Consider the following 20,445-nt stretch of genomic DNA (forward strand, 5'->3'; position numbering starts at 1 on the left):
CTACGCATCTGCCACACCTTCGGGCTGACCGAATCCTTTTGGATCAGAAGCTCTGCTAGGATGTTTACCTGAGGAAGTGTGTTAGGTCAGGCCATTCTTGCAAGGCCTTGGTTCACCGGAGATCGAAAGGAGTGATATTAGCTTGCTAGATTAGGAGAGTTTATCTATCAGCCAGATACTTTAACCCTGAAAAGATGAAAAGTACGCCAATGAAAACCTCCAGAGAGGACCCAATTGTTTCCACCCTGCCCTTAACTAGACAACAAAGTGTGTGTGTGGGGGGGAGGATTCAAACTTTGAGTCAGCAGAGGAAACATTCTTTCAAGGTAGAGCTTGCAAAGAACAACTAACCTGTTTTCGAAACAGGTTTTCATAAATAACTGACCGGAGATGGGGCTGCTTCTATCCAAGTATTAACCAAAGCCATGGGGGTTAATCATTAAACCTTCTAGCTGGTGGCTTGCTTCTTTGATATTCTAATCCGGATCATAGAATGGCTAAGGCAGTTTTAAGTGGAGGGTGGAGGCAGTTTTAAGTGGAGGGAGGATTTTTCCCTTGATTTGCCTTGTGTTTTCCTCTCCGAAAGAATGCTGTGGCTGCTCTTTTTTCTGGTGACAACTATTCATGCTGAACTCTGTCAACCAGGTATGAAACCTTGAAACTGAAAAAATAGATTAATAGTTTTCTAATGTTTGATAAGTCTTTATCTGAAAGACCTCTTTATTGTTCTAAATCTGTAGACCTGTTGTGGCTTGAAAGTTGAGCCTATAGCTGTTTTATGAGTTTGAAAGAAAAATTTAACCATCTAAGGTGATTGCAGTTAAAGTTTCAGGAATTGGGGGGGGGCAATATAATTGCAGTTCTGTGTTTTATTGATTTGATTTGCATAAATATTAGGGTTTATTAGACTCCATTTTGGCTGACTTTATCATATACTGCTCTTTTTTCTTTCTGGCAGATGCAGAAAATGCCTTTAAAGTGAGGCTTAGTATCAGAACAGCTCTGGGGGATAAAGCAGTAAGTGGAGAACCTGATGTTCATTTCAAATTTTGTTTGCTAAGAGCACTGTTCTTTGTCTAATTATAACTCTCTCTGCAGAGTTATCTTAAAGTTGTATAGATTGATTCTAAAGACCTCAAATATAATATTTTCTTAAAGTAAAAATTGTCGTTACAATAGAAATTGTTAATACAATGATTTTGCCTGAAATATTTCATCTACGGTATATGTTAGAAAATGCGCAGTTGTGTATTACACAAAACAATTTTGCACCCTTGAACACTACAGCCTAGCATAGTGGAGCAAAGGGGCCTGACTCAGGCAGTCAGGTTTGTGTTGGGCTCTGGGCCTCACTATTGTGGTCATTTGAATTTCGTTAGCCCCAGTTTGAGTCATTGAAAAGAGGTCATATTACACCCACAGAAGATCTTTCATAGCACACAATTTCCAAATTCTAATGTGAAGTTTCTTTAATCTTTTTTTACTTAACTTATTAACTCTGAATCTTATCTATTTTAATAAACAGTAAAACATATAATAATGAAAATAGAAAAAGGTTTTCAAATACCTTTACCTGTGACATAGGCAAATAAGCACATCAAATGGTTCTTTTTGTTTTTTTGCTTTTTTTGTATTGTTGTTCTTTTACAGTTGTCCCAGTTTTTCCTCCATTGCTCTCCCACGCACCCCCCCAACTCCCACTATGTCAATCCCCACCCCGTTGTCCATGTCCGTGGGTCATTTATACTTGTTCCTTGACTAAACCCTTCCCCTTCTTAAATATCAAAATAACAACATGAGCCCTGGCTGGGTGGCTCAGTTGGTTGGAGTATCATCTCATACACCAAAAGGTTGTGGGTTCAATCCCTGGTCGGGGCACGTAGGGAAGTAATTGATTGGTGTTTCTCACATCGATGTTCCTCTCTCTCTCTCTTCCTCTCTCTCTAAAATCAATAAAGATAACTTGAGTGAGGATTTAAAATAACAACATGAAATATATGCTTATGAAATTGAAATTTAAAAAATACTCATGGAGCTCATGTAGTTATAGGAGCAGGAAAGTGTGTCACATTAGTAAGATGATATTTTGTAATTCTCGTTTCAGTTTTCCAGTATGGTCTGTGACAATTTTCCCAATCGAGTGTGTTATTAAAATGCCCCAGGCTAGAAATAGTAAAGGAGCGCTAAAGAAACTTAGAGGTATTGTGTTTGGAGGCCAGTCTACCGATGTTTGATTTTATTCACTCACTGAGTAGTAATTATTATGTTAGCCAACATTTATTGAGAACCTACTTTACTTTCTAAACACTTTGCTCACATCAGCTCACTTAGGCCTTACAACAACGCTTTCAGGAAGGTAGTACAGGTATTCCTACCTCACAAGATGGATGGTAGGTGCAAAGAAATTAAGTGATCTGCTCAAGATCTCAAGTCAGCAAGTGGCAGAGGTAAGATTTGAACCCAGTCTGGCTGCAGAATCTACTCTCTCTACCAGCATATAGGGTTGATTATCTCAGGATCTTCTGAGAGCAGACACCATGCTAGATTTGGGGGATGCAGAGCAGCTAAAATCAGGCTTGTCTTTGTCCTTGTGGAGCTTGAAGTAGTGGGAGAGTTGATTGTCCAGTAAATATTTAATGAACCAAATGCAAATGTGCAATCTGGACAAGTATTACGGGAAAGAGAAGTACAAGAAGTCTTTGGCCTCGTCAGGGGCCTCAGTACATGGCACTTGCTGTGAGGTCTGAAGCATGAGTAGAAGTGATCTAAGGGATGAAAGAAAAAAAGGCAGAGGGAACAGCATGTGCAAAGAGTTATCACCTGAAAGAACTTGGTGAGAGCGAGGGATGGAAGGAAGACTGGGGTGTCTGGAACTGAAGCAGTGAGGAGGAGCAGGACAGATGATGAACTTAGTAAGGAGGGGTCAGGTCAAAGAATATGTGGATAGTGTTAGGGAGCTTTGGTACTATCTTTAAAGCAAGTGGGGGTTTTATGGAAGAGATGTCATGACAAATTAATGTTGGAAGACAGTTTAACCATACTGGAAGACAGATCGGAGGGTACTAGAGTAGAAAGGAGGCACCAGTTAGGAGGTGATAGGAATAGTGTACATGAGAGGTCATGTCCATTTGAAATACAGTGTTGGTAGAGAGAGTAGTGAAGGGATTCAAGAGCCATGGGGATGGTATGACAAGGAAGGGATGAGGGGTCAAGGATGAAGGTTTTGTTTCTAATTATTCAGCTGGATAGGTGATGTCCTGTTTATGAGTCAGGCAACCAGGTACAGATAAGAAGAGAGTCTAATTTTGGACTTGCGTTTGAGCTGCTATTGACAAATAGGCAAAGAAGGAGCTGCCTTAAGATACACATTCCTGAGTCATTTGTTCTGAGGCGATAACGGAAAGCTTGAGTAAATGACAGTGCTGAGGGGAAAAGTACAGAGTGCCAAGAGGAGAGCGTGCAGCAGAGAGCTTAGTGTTTCCCTAAGACTTGAAGCCCTTGTAGGAGAAGGTGAACCTGCAAATGCAGCAGGGGCAGGAAGAAAACCAGGAACTCTTGTATCGCAACAGGGAAGAGAGCGCTTCAAGATGAACAGAGTTTTCAAAAGTGGCAAACGCTGCTGAGAGGCCAAGCAAGATGAGCCTGAAGAACGCACCTTGTGTTAAGCAATGTGGAGCTCACCAGGAACTTTAGAGAAAGCCGTTTCTGTGGAAAGGCAGGACTGGGAGGCAGATAATGAAGGGGGCTAAGAAGAAGTGGGCGGTGACTATATTGTCGGCAGCCGTCCATCTCGAGAGACGATGGTGTAGCTTCTTTTTTTTTTTAATGTGTTTTATTGATTAAAATATTACATTTGTGCTAATTTCCCTTCCCTCTGCTCCCCTCCACCCGGTGGCCCCCCTCCCTCCAGTTGTCCCCCCCTTTTAGATTATGTCCATTAGTTGTGCATACAGTTCTTCTCAACCTCTCTCTGTCTATTCCATTCCCTCCTACCATGATCCTTAATTCCTATATCATCTCCCTCCCTCTCCCCCTTCCCCCTCCCCGTTGACCTCCCCCCAATATGTTTCTCGTACCAATAGTTCTTTTTCCACTCTCGTTGCCTGTTTAGTTTGCCTTTGTTTCATTTCCCTAGCTTCTGTTTTTTAAACTAGTCCCTTTAACATCTCATATAACAGTGGTTTGGATCTAATGAACTCTTTCAGTTTTATTTTGTCCTGGAAACACTTTCTCTGTCCTTCTATTCTGAATGACAATTTCGCTGGATAGAGTATTCGTGGTTGTAGGTTTTGGATTTTCATTACTTTGAATATTTCTTGCCAGTCCCTTCTTGCCTGCAGGGTCTCCCTTGAGAAGTCAGCTGATAGTCTAATTGGGACCCCTTTGTACATAATTCTTTTCTTCTCTCTTGCTGCTTTTAAGATTCTCTCTTTATCTTTAATTTTTGACATTTTGATTATAATGTGTCTTGGAGTGGTTCTCCCTGGGTCCAGATCCCTGGGAACTCTCTGTGCTTCCTGGACCTGCAAGTCCATTCCCTTCCCCAAGTCTGGGAAGTTCTCCTTTATTATATTTTCACTCAATTTTTCAAGTTCCAGTTCATCTTCCTCACTCTCTGGCAAACCAATGATTCTTATGTTGGGCCTTTTATAGCTGTCCCAGAGGTTTCTGATCCTCTCATCGTTGCTTCCCATTTCCTCTCGCTGCATTGGTTGACTGCTTGTTCCTTCTCCATATTCCAGTTTGTTGAAATGAACTCTGGATTTTTTTTCCTCACCATCTGTCTCGTATGTGGTTTTGTTCCTTTCGTTATGAATGTTTTTCGCTTCTTTCTTATCTTTTTCCTGCTCTTTTGTGAATTCTGTAAGCCACCTGATAACAATGGCCCAGAACTGAGCCTCTGACAGGTTTCTTATCTGTTCATCTGTTAGGTTCTCCATCTGTTGCCTGGTGAGCTGTGCCACCGGGATTTCTATAGTTGTCTGCCTCATTTTGACAGATGCGTTTTGTTTTCTTGGGCCGGCTGTAGGGGGCAGTGCCTGTGTACTCGCCACGACCCAGCGACCAGCGGCAATCCGCAACTTTTTGCTGCGCTGTGGCCCTTTGATGTCACAGTCCTGCGACCGACCGGTGCCTGTCCGCGACCTATTTCGCATCCCTGTGGTGCTTTCTTTGGGGGCGGGGGTCCAAGATGGATTCACACAGTTATTCAGCTAGGAGACCGGGATCCGTCCTCCCGCCCCCCTGGGCCTCACTGTTCAAGGCGATGCGGTGGCTGCTTTCCCCAGCGCCGGGGTCGCGCACCGCCAGGGGCTTGACCGCAGCCGGGATTTTTCGCCCCCCGCCGCTCCGCAAACAGCTTTGCCCTCTTTAACTCTTACCTGCCCGAATGGCACCGCTGGTTTATAACTTCATATGTTGGGCTTCCGTGTAGTTTTATTTTCTGGAATTTCTAGTTATCCTTTGTTTTGAAGTAGTTATATTCCTCTCTAGTTGTAGAGGGAGACCTAGCGTGTCCGTCTAAGCCTCCATCTTGGCCGGAAGTCCGATGGTGTAGCTTCTTAAGAGTCTATCTGCACCGCCGAGAATGGCGGTGCAGTCCGACTCAGGAGTGACACGGTATCTGTCTCCTCCCGTGTTGAATCGACATCTTGCGATGACGCTGGAGTGTCCTCTCCAGTGAAGCTGAAGCTACAGAGCCTGGGCAGGGTGATATGGAGGGTCTGCTGTTGCCCATGCAGCAGACCCCCCCTCTCTTCGCAGCTGAAGGGTCCAAGGGAAAGACGGAGTCAATACAGCTTGGCTTCAGGTGCGCCGCAGGAGTTGCCGGTGTTGACTACAACGTCAAACCGCCTTAGGGACTCCGGCTCCGGATTTTCTGTCGGGGTTTACTCCCTTAGCCTTTCCCCTGAAGAGGTATGCTGCAAGGCAGCGGAGGTTTTTTGGAGTCAGAGTTTTCCTTCTCTGATGTGCCCTGACTGGAAGATCGAACCAGCGACACTTAGCTCACAGGCCGACGCTCAATCCACTGAGCCAAACCAGCCAGGGTACGGTGACTATATAATGACCGAAGTATGGACAACTCCTTTGAGAATTTTGGCTTTGAAGGGCCGGAGAGAGACAGAAGTAGGTAGAAGAAGGGTGATTGAGTAAGTGATTTGGTTTTGCTGTTGTTTTAATGGGAAAGACTTGAGTGTGGTTAAAACATAATGGACAGGCTCAAGTCAGCATTGAACAACAGGAGGGTCAGAAGTGATATTATTTAGATCCTGAAAAGGGCAGAAGGAAGTGTTCCCGATGGAGGTGTATGGAGCAACCATTGACAGGAGGAGAAATGCCACATTTAGACCTTCAGGGAAGGATGTAGATAGGATGTATGTCTATGGAAGAAGTTTTGTATTTTGTGACAGGAGGATGGGGGAGTTTAAATTGATGACTTAGATGTATCTATAAATTATGAAACAAGAGCATCTAGTGAGGGTGAGATGTCAGGGAAAGCACTGAGACTTGAAGGGCCTGAAAGGGCCTTGCAACAGTCATTGTGAACCATGAGAGAGAGAGAGAGAGAGAGAAACTGATGGAGAAACCTAAGGGATTCACAGGCAATTCGAGAGTCAGTCATCATGAATTTAGAGTGAAACCAGCAAACCCTCTTTTGTGACTTTCTCCAGTAATACTTGATTACTCAAGTATGTGAGATCCGCCGTATTGGACTGGGTCACTTAAACAACAGCAGTTTATTTTCTCTCAGTTCTAGAGGCTAGCAATCCAAGACCAGCTGTCGGCAGGCTTGGTTCCTTCTGAGTTCCATGAGGGAAGGATTGTTCCAAGCCTCTCTCCTTGGCTTGTAGATGGTTGTCTTCTCCCTGTGTCCTCACATGTCTTCTCTCAGTGTGTGTCTGTATCCAAATTCCCTCTTCTTATAAGTACACCAGTCATATAGGCCCACTTTTTTATTCATCTCATTTTAACCTAATTGCCCCCATAATGACACTGTCTCCAAATATAATTACATTCTGAGGTAGTAGGATAAGACTTCAACATATACATTTTCAAGAGGGGGTCAATTCAGCCCATAACATGAACATACACTCAAATTTCTAGCTAAGAAAATAAAAAGATAAAATGTGCTGATGTTAATAAAGAAAAGGAAGCTGAGAGGAGGGAATCAGATTCTGAGGAAAGGGAGGAAGGGAGGAAGGGAACTGACTATATTTGTCCAGGATGAGCTGTCCAAATGTCCTATTTACTGACCAGCTACTAATACTGCAGATTCTGAAGAAGGTGGTACAATGGGAAACATACCATACTTGGAATGATAGACTGTCCAAGAAACTCGATCCTGAACATTATGGTGACATGATTTATCATAATCTCCCATCAATAATGTATGAGAAAGATAAGAGAGAGAGAGAGAGAAACTATGGCCACAATGAGAGCCCAATGCATCATTTTTACCTCATGCCTCTTCGTTTTACATTATGTGTTTTATTACTCTTTCAGTATGCCTGGGATACAAACGAAGAATATCTCTTCAAAGCAATGGTAGCTTTCTCCATGAGAAAAGTTCCCAACAGAGAAACAACAGAGTAAGTAAACAGTGACAATCTTGATTATTTGCAGTATTATTTGAGATTGTGCAATAATTTAAAACTTGATCTTGAAAATAATTTGTTAATGTGATTTTAACATTTTTGTTTAACACTAAAAAAACTTTTGTAATCTAGCTCAGCTTACAGTTTATGTTATAACAATGCTCTTTGTTCAATGGGCACTATGAAAATGAATATTAAAACAATGTCATAAACTCTCTACATTTCTATTGTATACATATTTCTCTTGCTGATGAATAGATAGGATAGTTAAGCACTCTACTCTCGTTGTATCAGTTGGCTCATGCTGCTGTAACAAAATACCACAGACTGGGTGGCTTAAACAACAAAAGTCTATTCCTCCCAGTTCTGGAGGTTGGGAGGTCCAAGATCAAGCTGCTGCTAAGGTAGGTTTCATTTTGAAGGCTCTTTTGGGCAGGTGCCACCAGATCATTGTGTGCTCGGGTGACCTTTTCTTCATTAAGGGGGGAGTGGAGGGGGACAGAATGAGTTCTCTGGTGTCTCTTCTTACGAGGACACTAATCCTACATTATCAGGGCTCCACCTTATGACCTAATCTAGCCATAATTACCTCCTATAGGCCCTATCTCTAAATACAGTTACATTTGGGGTTAGGGCTTCAAGATATGAATTTGGAGGGAGGGGGACAAATAAGTCCACAGTGCTCATTTTGAAAATATCTTAAATATATATAGATTTGTCCCACTGCTGGTATCTATCATGGCACCTTGTTTATTTTCTTCAAAGCAGTTTTATATTTTTATCTATTCTTCCAGAGGAATCTTCTCTCATTGTGATGCTTCTTAGCGTTTCTATCTGTGATTAGGGTAATACTCCTGATTTCTCTCTCTTCCACCCTTCACTCTTCCCCTTGAGAGGTAAAATAATTGATCTGATTGGTGAGCTGGAAGGAAAAATTGGGCAGAGTTTCCCTTTTCTTTCAGAGCTGTCCTGCCCTCAGATTGCAGCCGTTTTTCTGTGCTGCTCCCTACACCAAGTATAGAATCTGGCTCTGCATGGGCAGGCACACACACCTGAAAGGCTGCGTGTGCTGGTTACAGCTGAGGACTGTTTAGATTGGCAGGTGCATATCATACTACTCCAGTATGTGGCGATACTTGCCTCAGTTCAGTTCTGCATGGGACACTGTAAAGGAACTGATCTCATTTCAGGACTTTTTTAAATTAGGAAGGAAATTTGTCTGCTGACTAAGGCCATATCCTCCAACCCAGCCTTCATTCTTTTGTCTTAACTTTGTAATGCTTCAGAAGCTGGTAAAGAGAATTGCTATTTATTGGTCTCCCTCAAACCCACAATATATGATGCATGGCTTGTGACTATAAGGAATGAAGCTGAAGAGTGGAATTTGGAGGAGTATGCTATCCATGTATTTGTGTGTGTGCACGTATATATATGTATATACATATATTTTATTTTAAATAAAGATTTTATTTATTTACTTTTAGAGAGAGAGGAAGGGAGAGAGAAAGAGAGGGCGAGAAACATCATTGTGTGGTTGCCTCTTGTGCACCTCCATGCATGTGCCCTGACTGGGAATCAAACCAGCGACCCTTTGGTTTGCAGGCTGGCGTTCAATCCACTGAGCCACATCAGCCAGGGCATGTATACATATATTTTAAAAATAGGTAATATATTTACATGATTCAAAAAATTAAAATAACGAGGTCTATAGTAAAATAAAATTATGCCCTAACTGAGCTCTACTTCTATTTTATAGATTTTGTAGAAAAAAATATATTTACTTTTATCTTACACGTTCTTTCAGAACTATTTACTATAACTTTTTTTCAATGGAAATTAGATAATAGAATTACAAAAAATTCAAAATAAAAAATGTAAGAAAAAAGCTACTGGTCATCTCACAATGCTGATCCCTCAGCTAGTCTTTTTTCATCTTCTAGTCCTTCTTGTTCGGCAAACTTCATATGTTGCTGTGTTTATTGTACTGTTATTTCCTCTTAAGTGTCTAAATTTCACCTTGTAAATGACTATGTTAAATCATATGCTTCCATTCTGAGGAAAAGTTTATTTAAACATTTCAGATTAATTTTGAGGAATTCATTTTTGAAAAAAAATTTTTTTCAGAACCTAGGACATTGTAGGAGTCTGGGACTATCTGACCTGATTTAATTACAAAAACATGATCCTTGGAATTGGGTGCATAAGCTACATTGTTGCCAAAATCAGAAAAAATAAAAGAGCGCAAAAATAGGTCAGGGTCAACAAACCTTTTTTTCTGTAAATGCTGAGGCAGTATGAGTCCCAGCCACACTGCTGTCAGGGGCTGAGTAATGAGTCTGCCTAATGAATCAGGATGTGTTTAAAATGCAATTCAAATGCCGGGCCTACTTCTATGTGCGCTGCCATAAAAAAGGCTGCGTCTTTACACAAATAGGCTTCCCCTATGGGAAAGAGCACTACAAAATGGTAGATGGGATTGAAGACAACTTTGCAGAGAGGGGGCCATATCCAGTGTGGTGGGTGGATGGAAGACACCAGTAGCTTGACAACTGGTCAGGTTTTAAATCTTCTGCCTTTCAGGGGTCTGTAGGTGCCAATGTGGGGCAGAGTGAATTCTGGAGGGTGTGAAATATTTCATTCTGGGATGGCTTTGGGGATTCCAATCTGGAGCATTTGCTGTCTGTTTATTGTTTTGTCTACCCCATTATTGTTTTTTCTAAGAATATTACAGAAAACTCAAAGATACTGAGATGCACTGAATTGAAAATGTAAGAGTAACTCACTAAAGACAGTCAAGAAATACTCTAGGGACTTCCGGCCAAGATGGAGGCTTAGACGGACACGCTAGGTCTCCCTCTACAACTATAGTGGAATACAACTACTTCAAAACAAAGGATAACTAGAAATTCCAGAAAATAAAGCTACACGGAAGCCCAACATATGAAGTTATAAACCAGCGGTGCCATTTGGGCAGGTAAGAGTTAAAGAAGGCAAAGCTGTTTGCGGAGCGGCGGGGCGGGGCGGCGAAAAATCCTGGAGGCAATCAAGCCCCTGGCGTGCCCGACTCCGGCGCTGGGGAGCAGCCGCAGCATCGCCTTGAACAGTGAGGCCCAGGGGGGCGGGAGGACGGATCCCGGTCTCCTAGCTGAATAACTGTGTGAATCCATCTTGGACCCCCGCCCCCACAGAAAGCACCACAGGGCTGCGAAATAGGTCTCGGACGGGCAGGCGCCGGCGGTCGCTGATTTGTGACGCGTACGCAGGCACTGCCCCCTGCCCCCGACAGCCGGCCCAGGAAAACAAAACGCATCTGTCAAAATGTGGCAGACAACTATAGAGATCCCGGTGGCACAACTCACCAGACAGCAGATAGAGAACCTGACAGATGAACAGATAAGAAACCTGTCAGAGGCTCAGTTCTGGGCCATTGTTATCAGGTGGCTTACAGAATTCACAAAAGAGCAGGAAAAAGATATGAAAGAAGCGAAAAACTTTCATAACGAAAGGAACAAAACCACATACGAGACAGATGGTGAGGAATCCAGAGTCCATTTCAACAAACTGGAATATGGAGAAGGAACAAGCAGTCAACCAATGCAGCGAGAGGAAATGGCAAGCAACAATGAGAGGATCAGAAACCTCTGGGACAGCTATAAAAGGCCCAACATAAGAATCATTGGTTTGCCAGAGAATGAGGAAGATGAACTAGAACTGAAAAATTGAGTGAAAATATAATAAAGGAGAACTTCCCAGACTTGGGGAAGGGAATAGACTTGCAGGTCCAGGAAGCAAGGAGAGTTCCCAAGAGACTGGACCCAGGGAGAACCACTCCAAGACACATTATAATCAAAATGTCAAAAATTAAAGATAAAGAGAGAATCTTAAAAGCAGCAAGAGAGAAGAAAAGAATTATGTACAAAGGGGTCCCAATTAGACTATCAGCTGACTTCTCAAGGGAAACCCTACAGGCAAGAAGGGACTGGCAAGAAATATTCAAAGTAATGAAAATCCAAAACCTACAACCACGAATACTCTATCCAGCGAAATTGTCATTCAGAATAGAAGGACAGAGAAAGTGTTTCCAGGACAAAATAAAACTGAAAGAGTTCATTAGATCCAAACCACTGTTATATGAGAAGTTAAAGGGACTGGTTTAAAAAACAGAAGCTAGGGAGATGAAACAAAGGCAAACGAAACAGGCAACGAGAGTGGAAAAGGAACTGTGGGTAAGGGATACATAGTGGGGGGAGGCCAACAGGGAGGGGGAGTGGGGAGAGGGAGGGAGATGATATAGGAATTGGGGATCATGGTAGGAGGGAATGGAATAGACGGAGAGAGGTTGGGAGGAACTGTAAGCACAACTAATGGACATAATCTAAAAGGGGGGGACAACTGGAGGGAGGGGGCCACCGGGTGGAGGGGAGCAGAGGGAAGGGAAAGTGGCACAAATGTAATATTTTAATCAATAAAACACATTAAATCTGAAAAAAAAAAAAAAAAAGAAATACTCTAATTTTCATCCCACCTTTTGTCCGGTCCTTATGGTACAGTATCTCTTCTATTGAGCTTGATCACCTCCAGTGACACAGAACTCAGTATCTCCTGAGGATGTCCTTGCATATTTGGAAACCTACGCCTGCGTATTCTTGATCCAGTATAACCGTGACTGACGATGAAGTAGAAGGCCTGGCTGCATCCATGCAGAATGTGCTGCAGGGCTGAACTGGTGTAGTCACTACTACCCCAAGCAGGCAGTGGGGCCTGGCAGAGAGGCTGTGGCATTTCCCCTCTTCCCCAGAGCACAGGGCGGGGAGGGGTTCCAGCGCACATCCACCGTGCAGCCAGGTAGAGTGCTTACATTTGGATCCATGCTGATGAGGCAGTGACAGCCTTGCTTGTTTCCCTGCCAGCCTCAAGTCAGGCAAGAGAACCGCTCGCAGAGAGGAGTGTTGTCTGTGAGGGGAAAAACTGGCATCTTATCTCCTCGTTGGCTGCTTCCCAACTTGCAGACATTGTCAGGATACTTCAAGCTGCCATCAGAGTAGCAGCACCTGGAGTTCTAGAGATTATCATGCTGTCCCCAGCCATTGAGAGTGTGCTGTGGAAACTGGTGCCTGCCTCGTAGCCAGACCTGTCTAAAGATGCAAGGCTGGCTGCAGCCTTCTGGGATTGGGGTGAGAGAGGGCAGCTTTGTGAGCAATCTGCACTTGAAGGTGTTCCTGGGGCCAAGTGGAGGCTGCTGAAGGGAGCTGGATGGAGTCACTGCCTGCTGGGGCTGAGAACCAACTGTAGGGCAAAGAGAAGGTGGTAGAGTTAGACTGGAAGCCACCTTGGAGGCAGACAGAGGGTGAGATGGAACAGGTTGGCCAGAGTGTCCCGTGCATGTTAGGGGAAGATACAGTGCAGAAGTCCCCAGGCAAGTCCCCAAAAGCCCCAGAAGTGCGCTCTGGATGGAGAACACAAGGGCACCTACCAAGCCAGAGGGCCGTAAAAGTGAGAGGGTCCACACAGAGCCCTGGCTAGAAAAAGAACTTTGCCTTTTTCTTCTCTGATTCCTACCTCCATTTCCCTTTTCCCTCCCTAAATGAGCAAGAATGAGGGAGTGGTGGTGAGCGGCGATGCGCATCAGGACATGGAGCACTGAGAGTAAAAGAATGGAGTGAACCCTCAGGCTAGCATGCCTGGAAGGAGAAGTTGTGTGGCAGATGAAGAAGACACTTTTGATCTGGCTTTATGATCAGACTGCTCTGAGCTTTTTTAATAGCCAGAAGTTACAGGAAAGCTACCCAACTGTAACAGATGCCATCAAAAGTGGGGAATGAGCACTGACAGAACGCCCAGAGGCAATGGTGTGAGAAACATGGACCTCTTTCTTTAGTGTGACACACTGAGGCCTGCATTGCTATGGTTGTATCCACAGAATTCAGTAACCTTTATTGAAAGCCTACTATGAGCAAAGCCCTGAAATTTAAATAATGGGTGAAAGCACATTCCACATAGCACAGGACCCACACTCAAGAAGCTGGCCCTGGTAGAAATTATAGGAGGATTGACTAAATATAATTCTTACAAATCTTCATATCAACTGGTTTTCTCGCTATTGTGGATCTTCTTAAAAAGAAGAATGGAAGATGGATAAAAATTTTTTAATGGTAGAAAGTTTTGATTTCCTTATGTCAGGTCACTTGAGGTTTTGTTGGAACTTTGATTGAAAGCAGTGACCACAGAGCCCTGGCTGCTGTGGCTCAGTGGATTGAGCGTCGGCCTGCAAGCCAAGTGTCGCTGGTTCGATTCCCAGTCAGGGCACATGACTAGGTTGCACGTCAGGTCCCCAGTTGGGGGTGTGAGTGAGAGGCAACCACACAATGATGTTTCTCTCCCTCTCTTTCTCCTTTCCCCTCTCTCTACAAATAAATAAACAAACAAACAAACAAATAAATTTAAAAAAAGAAAACAGTGACCACATGTTCTCAAGATTTTATCATAAGGTTTAGGCCATATTTACTGAAATAGCTTCACAGGAATTTTAAAATGTTGAAAGTCATTTCTATAAAAAATATAATCTAAGTTTAAATTTTACTGTATTTCCCAGATAAACTGGGGAAATTATCTACCTAGTTTACTCAAATATTGAGCTTAAGAAAATCTTTATTTTTAGCAAGAGAATTAGAAGTCTAATTCAGGCACAGTATTCTCTGACTTAAATGATGTAGGGCATAAAATGGATTTCTTCCTCTGCCTAGTTATTCAAGGATAAGTCTTATGATCAAAAAGGAACAACATAGTGTTGTATCCATGGTAAAGGGATTAAGAGTCTTGTGGTTGTGAGACACAGCCCAGCTCCTATTTAGTCCTTTTGATTTCCAGAAATAAGAGCCTGATTTTTGCCACCCACCGGATTCAGTTGGCCCTGTCTGGCGCCATTGAAGAGAAATGGCAGTAGAGCCAATTCTTAGAGAATCAGCTTCAGACCAGGGCTCTCCACACTTGGGGAAAGGCAGTGGGCACTTTCTCCTTCTCAGTCATTTGCTGAAGGAAGTTGCTTGTGTATGTGTTAAAATCACTTTTTTGGTAAAAACAATTGGTCTAAATGGTTATTGAAGTAAATTGAAGAAATTCCAGCAGACCCATCTATATTTACAGTCTGAAAACATAGATTTTCTATTTAGCTGTGCTAATGGCATTTCAGTAGATTCATCTGAGGTATAATTGACATACATCATTATATCAGTTTCAGAAATATAACATATTGGTTCAACATATGCTGGAGAATGAGCACCACAATAAGTCTAGTTAACATTCGTCACCATACGCAATTACAGGATTTTTTTTTCTTGTGATGAGATCTTTTAAGATTGAGAATGGTCATAGTCAAAGTAGCTCCCCACTGCCTGGGTTTTATTTCTTGTTGAGCCTCAGTTTCATACTCTTGAGGGGGACAAGACATCAGTTGACTTCTCAAAGCGTCGTGCAACCCAGGAGGAAGCCCCAGTCCATGAGTGTGTCGCCATCTTCTATGGCCTTGGACTTGCAGCCACCTCCAGAAGCTTCCCCTGGCCCTTCCCCCTGACCTGGCTATTGTAGAAGGTGTGCTTATTCATTACTAGTTCAACTGCCTGTATCTGAACAAAATATAAACACATTTCTGCAACTAGATTCTATGGTTGGTATTTGTTGAACACAAGGTGACTTTTGTTTATTTAACATCTCAGACTTACTTTTCCTGGTGGAAGCATCATACAGGAGAGATACTCAGTACCTTCTGTTGAAGAAGAGCCAAAGTAGCCAAAACTATTTCCCTTTTTCTGCTAATATTATTCTTGGGTAAATTATGGAGATGGTGCTTCCTAAGAAACTAATACAGTAGGAGGTATTCTAACAAATACTTGATACAGTTGAATACACAAGAGAACAAATCTGTAGAAATTTTAATAAGTATTAAGAGCACCCTTATGTTGACATTTCTTATTATTTTTCATTTGAATACAGCTCTTCCTGTGCTTCCTGTAAGTACGCGTGTGTCTGTTTTATCTTTATCAATGTAGCCAGTAAGAACTATTATTAACCCATTGTCTTGTTCTATTCTTGTAGATCATTTTAGTGTGCCCAGAAAACTTTAAAAATAATCGCTTTACTCCTGTATTTGTGTGTGTTTATATTTAATTTGAAAAAAAATGTATTTACAAAGAGTTGCAAAGATAATACAGAGAGATTCTGTGTATCAATGGTCCTCAACCTGGGGATATTTTGTGTCTCCACTGCTCCCAAGGATATTTGGAAACGTCTGGAGGCATTTAGTGCATAGAGCCTAGGGATGCTGCTATGCACCCTTCAAAAGAACAGACAGCTTCTCACAAGCAAGAGTTAGCCAGCTTAAAATAGTACTGAGGTTGAGAAATTCTGGTCTAGACCCTTCACCCATTTTCCTAATGTTATTATGTTAAATAACCATGACAGATATATTAAAATTAAGAAATTAACATTGGTTCAATATTATTAAACCATGGCATTTTCAGATTTCCCCCCTTTTTTACACTGTTCTTTTTCTGTTCTAGAATTCATCCCTCTTTAGGCTGACCCAGTCTGATGGTCTCTCCACCTTCCTTTGTTTTTCATGACCTTGACACATTGAAAGAGATTTTTAAGTGTTTCTCACCTGGGTATGGCACTGACCTCAGCCATGTACTGTATCATATGGAAATGTGTATGCTGTTGGGTTATATCTATGACTGGAGATTATTCTGGCATTAAGAGGGTAGGCATAAGAGATAATCAACGTGGTACCAATCTCAGGACATTTCCACATCACAAGTAATTTTCTACTCAAAACACCAGCAGTGCCTTCATTGACACATTAAGATTTCAACCCCTTTCTAGTAACTCCTGTAAAATGAAATGCCTAGCAAATGACAGGAAGTAATCTTCAAAATGAAAGCTTCATTTGTGGAGTTTCCGTCCACAGCTTTTTATATCTAACAGTAACTGTCTTTATTGAAAATGTTGGGTTCAGTATTTTCAGCAACATTTTAATCTTTTGAAATTCTTTATTTCAAAGTTGATAAGATATTTATATTTTATTATTTTATTTGCTACATTAAAGCATTAGTTGCCACCCTATCGAAACACTGAATAAAGAACTCACATTCATAGTAAGGGATAGTATACTTCCATGGTAAGGGGGAGAAAGGAATAGTCATTGGGGCCACTGCTGTGTTGATGGGGTGTGTGCATTCCACTTCCTCTTTTATTTTTCCTTAATAGCACCTCTCACCCCTTGACATTATTTACTTGGTTATCTTCTGTCTCCATGCCTTTAGAAATCAAGGTCCAAGGGAGAAGGGACTTTGCTTTGCTCGTGACATATTCTCTGAGCTCTAAAAACAAAACAAAACAAAAAACCATGAAATTCATGTTTGAATAGTATTTAAATAGACTTTAGATGGAAAGAAAAACATAGGCAAAGTGTTCAAATGACCTCTTACTTGACTCCTGGCCTCTTCTCTTATGCCGGCAGTATTACTTTGTATTTGTTTAATTTCTATAAATGGTGTGTGCTACACATAACATTCCATGCCTACCTTTTTCATTCAATACTGTATTTTTGAGATTTACCCTTTTATAAGAAATGTGTAGCTCTAGTTTGGTAGCTTCCCACTGAGGGTGATTTTTGTCCTTCAAGGGATATTTGGCAATGCTTAGAGACATTTTTGATTGTCACTACTGGAGGTGGCCTAATGACAACTACTTGACTGAGGCCAGGGTTGCTGCTAAACATCCTGAAATGCATAGCACATCCGCCCAACATTGATTATCTGGCTCAGTAGCCCAATAGTTGAGAAACACTGGGCTCTTACTCGCCTTGAATCTGCGGACAAGTACTCGCTTGGTAGCACATACTGGATTTACCTGCTCTGTTCTCTACTGATGGACACTGAGGTTGTTCAAATTCTCAGCTCTGATGAAGTTTGGCAATGAGCATCCTTACTGATCAATCTGTCTCTCTCTCTCTGTGCACGCAAGAGAAGTGCTGGTAGCCACATACTGTTCTAGAAAACATTTCTAGACTGGCTGGGCCCACTGACACCCACAGCACTGCCTGGGATTCCAATTGTCTGCATCTTTACCAGCATTTGTTGTTATTTAATATTTGTAATTTTTGCCAACCTGAAGAGCTTAAATGAGTAGCTCATTTAGGAAGAACTTTACACGGTCTGATTATTAATAAGAGCAAAACCATGAATAATTCACGGAGTACAGCATTCTACAAAATCGGGGAAATACTTGTGCCAAGCGCGCAGCACATCATTTTGTTCATGTCTGAATCTTTGATATGTCTTAAAATCGCGGATTTTTGGAGACCGAGCGGGACTGTTTCTGCCAGTAGAGGTCACTGTCCTTCAGTAGTTCTCCACCAGCGCGTGCGCGCCCCCCCCCCCCCCCCCCCCCCCACGGCAAGCCTCCACCTCCACCCCCTGGAATATTTGGCAATGACATTATTTCCACAATGTGAGTATGCTGCTGGCACCTAGAGGTTAGAGACCGAGGATTCTGTTAAAACCCTGCAAGGCAGACCGCAGCACCCAACAAACAACAAAGAATTATCTGGCCCCAAATGTTAACAGTGCCAAGGTGGAGAAACTGTGGCGTGGAAGAAGTCCTATTATATGTTTCTTTAAAGAAAGACTACAGCAATTCCATGATAATAACGATGCCTGTAACTGTTACTTAAAATAAGAACAAACTTAAGTATACAAGCTGGGCAAACGGGAGAAAGACGGCTCCCTGATGAGTGTGCTCCTGGGGAAAGGCCTGAGGAGTGGGTGGATGGGAGGAAGGCAAAGGTTTGAGCATAGCAGGCATTTTGCACATGGGTGCTGCCAGCTAAGGGGACGGGCGTCTGGGGCCTGGCACACCTACCAGTCGGGGCAGTGGGAGGTGACCTGGTCGTGTCCGTGACTCACGCAGGGCTGGGACAGGGCTCTCCAGGGCCAAACTGTGGGTTTGGGTCTCAGGAGGTGGTGGCGACAGGACCTTGACTAACAGGACACAGTGGTGACCTCGGGCTCCCAGTTCCCCAACGGAGGCTGTGACTGGGAGGCCCAGGTCGGTGGTGTCCTTGTATCAGGGTGGGCAGTGGCGTGAAGTTCCTCTTTCCTTTCTTGCATTGGCTGGGCTTTCAGCTCCGCCTCCTTGGCACAGGGGTCAGGGTGCTCTTGGGTGGGTAGGCACGTGTAAAAGCTCCCTCTGCGCCAAGGAGGAGCAATTTAGACGGTCACTGGGCCCCGAACGCATCGGGGATGGCGGGCATTCCAAAGCCACCGCTTCATGATACTCTTCTGCTGCAGCCCCAGGAGTGTCCGACCTGTTGGCTAGCTGGGAAAGCACCTGCAGGCTTCGGGCATCACCTCCTTCCAGACTCTGGCTCAGTCCCAGTAGGGCGGTATGATGACCGGGGTTTGTGTCAGGACTCAGCGGTTCGGGTGAGCACAGGAGACTGGCCACTGTTCCCTGTGGCCTCGATTGTGGGAAAGTGTTTACCTAGGTGGTGGGCGGGGGAGGGGGGGTGCAGCATGGCGTTGGCTGTGCTTTGGTAGCTGCCCATGATTGCAGAGTTGCGGGGTTGGGGTCTTCCAGGAGTGATTCGAAGCACGTAGTGCTAGGCTGATCGTTGGCATTGGGGCGCCAGGACAGCACGTGGGGTGTTGGTATTGGGGATCCTCTGTGCTCTGGGTCCTGCACCTGAAAGGCCAGTCCTCCCCTCCCTTGCCACCTCTAGCAAGTATTGGAAATCAAGTAACGCCCCTGCTGTCTGAGGCTGGGGAACCCCCAGCTTCCCACTGCTGGCCCGGGCACTTGGCTCTGGGTAGAAAGGCGTCAGAGGCCTTGATTTCTGTACGTGACATTTCAAGAGAGATTATAATAATTTCTACCAAGTTCTGAAAAGTACAGAAAATTGACAGATGGGCATTTTCTTTCATTATTGTAAAAATGAACGCAATACATTTGAATGCCCTTTTGAGGAAAAAGATCAGATTTATATTTACTGGTAAAGGGGATTTGTGTTTCTTCTAGAATGGTTACTAATGTCATGTCATTGTTTGCAATTTTGCTCTTAAGGAAGTGGTGAAATTCATTCAGGATTTTATGGTTTGGCACCAACAACGTTGACTTAATGTGGATTTCTGTAATTTTCAGCCTTCATAAATTTCATACACTCATATATAGATTGTCTCTATTCTAAACACTAATGCCTTTTCTTTGTCATTTCTATTGGTAATCCATGTATATGCTTAGAGGGAGGTACATTTTTTGATTTTCAGTTGGGAAGCAGGTAACTGTAAAAACAGTGTTCAGGCCCTGGTTGGTAGCTCAGTTGGTTAAGAGTGCCATTCTGATACGCCAAGGTTGTGGGTTCAATCCCCAGTCAGGGCACATACAAGAATCAACCAATGAGCACATCAATAAGTGGAGCAACACATTGATGATTCTCACTCTATAATCAATAAATTAAAAAATTTAAAAAAAATAACAGTGTTCAAAGGCTTATGGTAAACCGATTGTAGCCCTTCAGCCTGGAGGTCTGTTATTGGCCCAGCCTTAATACTGGAATCAGAGAGGGACAGAAATAATGGCCATCAGAGCAAATATTGGATCAAGAGTGGGCAACAGATTTATCTGGATCTAAGTGGCTTCTGTGGTTCAGAGAGGCCAAGTGTTGGGGAGGCAGGGGTACTATCAACAGGTGATGGAGAATGAGGTCCCTAAAGCTGTCTACTAAGCAATTCTTCTTGTTTTTTAATTTTTTGGTTGATTCCTTATTTAAGAAATGGTCCTCAAGTATATGATTTTG

At 43.1% G+C, this 20,445-nt stretch overlaps 1 protein-coding gene across 1 annotated transcript in view; it reads left to right on the top strand.

The window, feature by feature from the left end:
* Positions 1-528: 528 nt before the first annotated feature.
* CLTRN (collectrin, amino acid transport regulator) overlaps positions 529-20,445 on the top strand; it is a 30,126-nt gene continuing 10,209 nt past the window's right edge. The window contains exons 1-3 of the mRNA XM_090264824.1: positions 529-645; positions 959-1,017; positions 7,504-7,589. Coding sequence (XP_090120950.1) covers positions 588-645; positions 959-1,017; positions 7,504-7,589 — 203 coding nt within the window. The 5' untranslated portion in view covers positions 529-587. The remainder of the gene's footprint in view (positions 646-958; positions 1,018-7,503; positions 7,590-20,445) is intronic.

The sequence above is a fragment of the Furipterus horrens genome, unplaced genomic scaffold (assembly GCF_987537825.1).
Source record: "Furipterus horrens unplaced genomic scaffold, mFurHor1.1.pri manual_scaffold_17, whole genome shotgun sequence".
Classification (NCBI taxonomy): Eukaryota; Metazoa; Chordata; class Mammalia; order Chiroptera; family Furipteridae; genus Furipterus; species Furipterus horrens.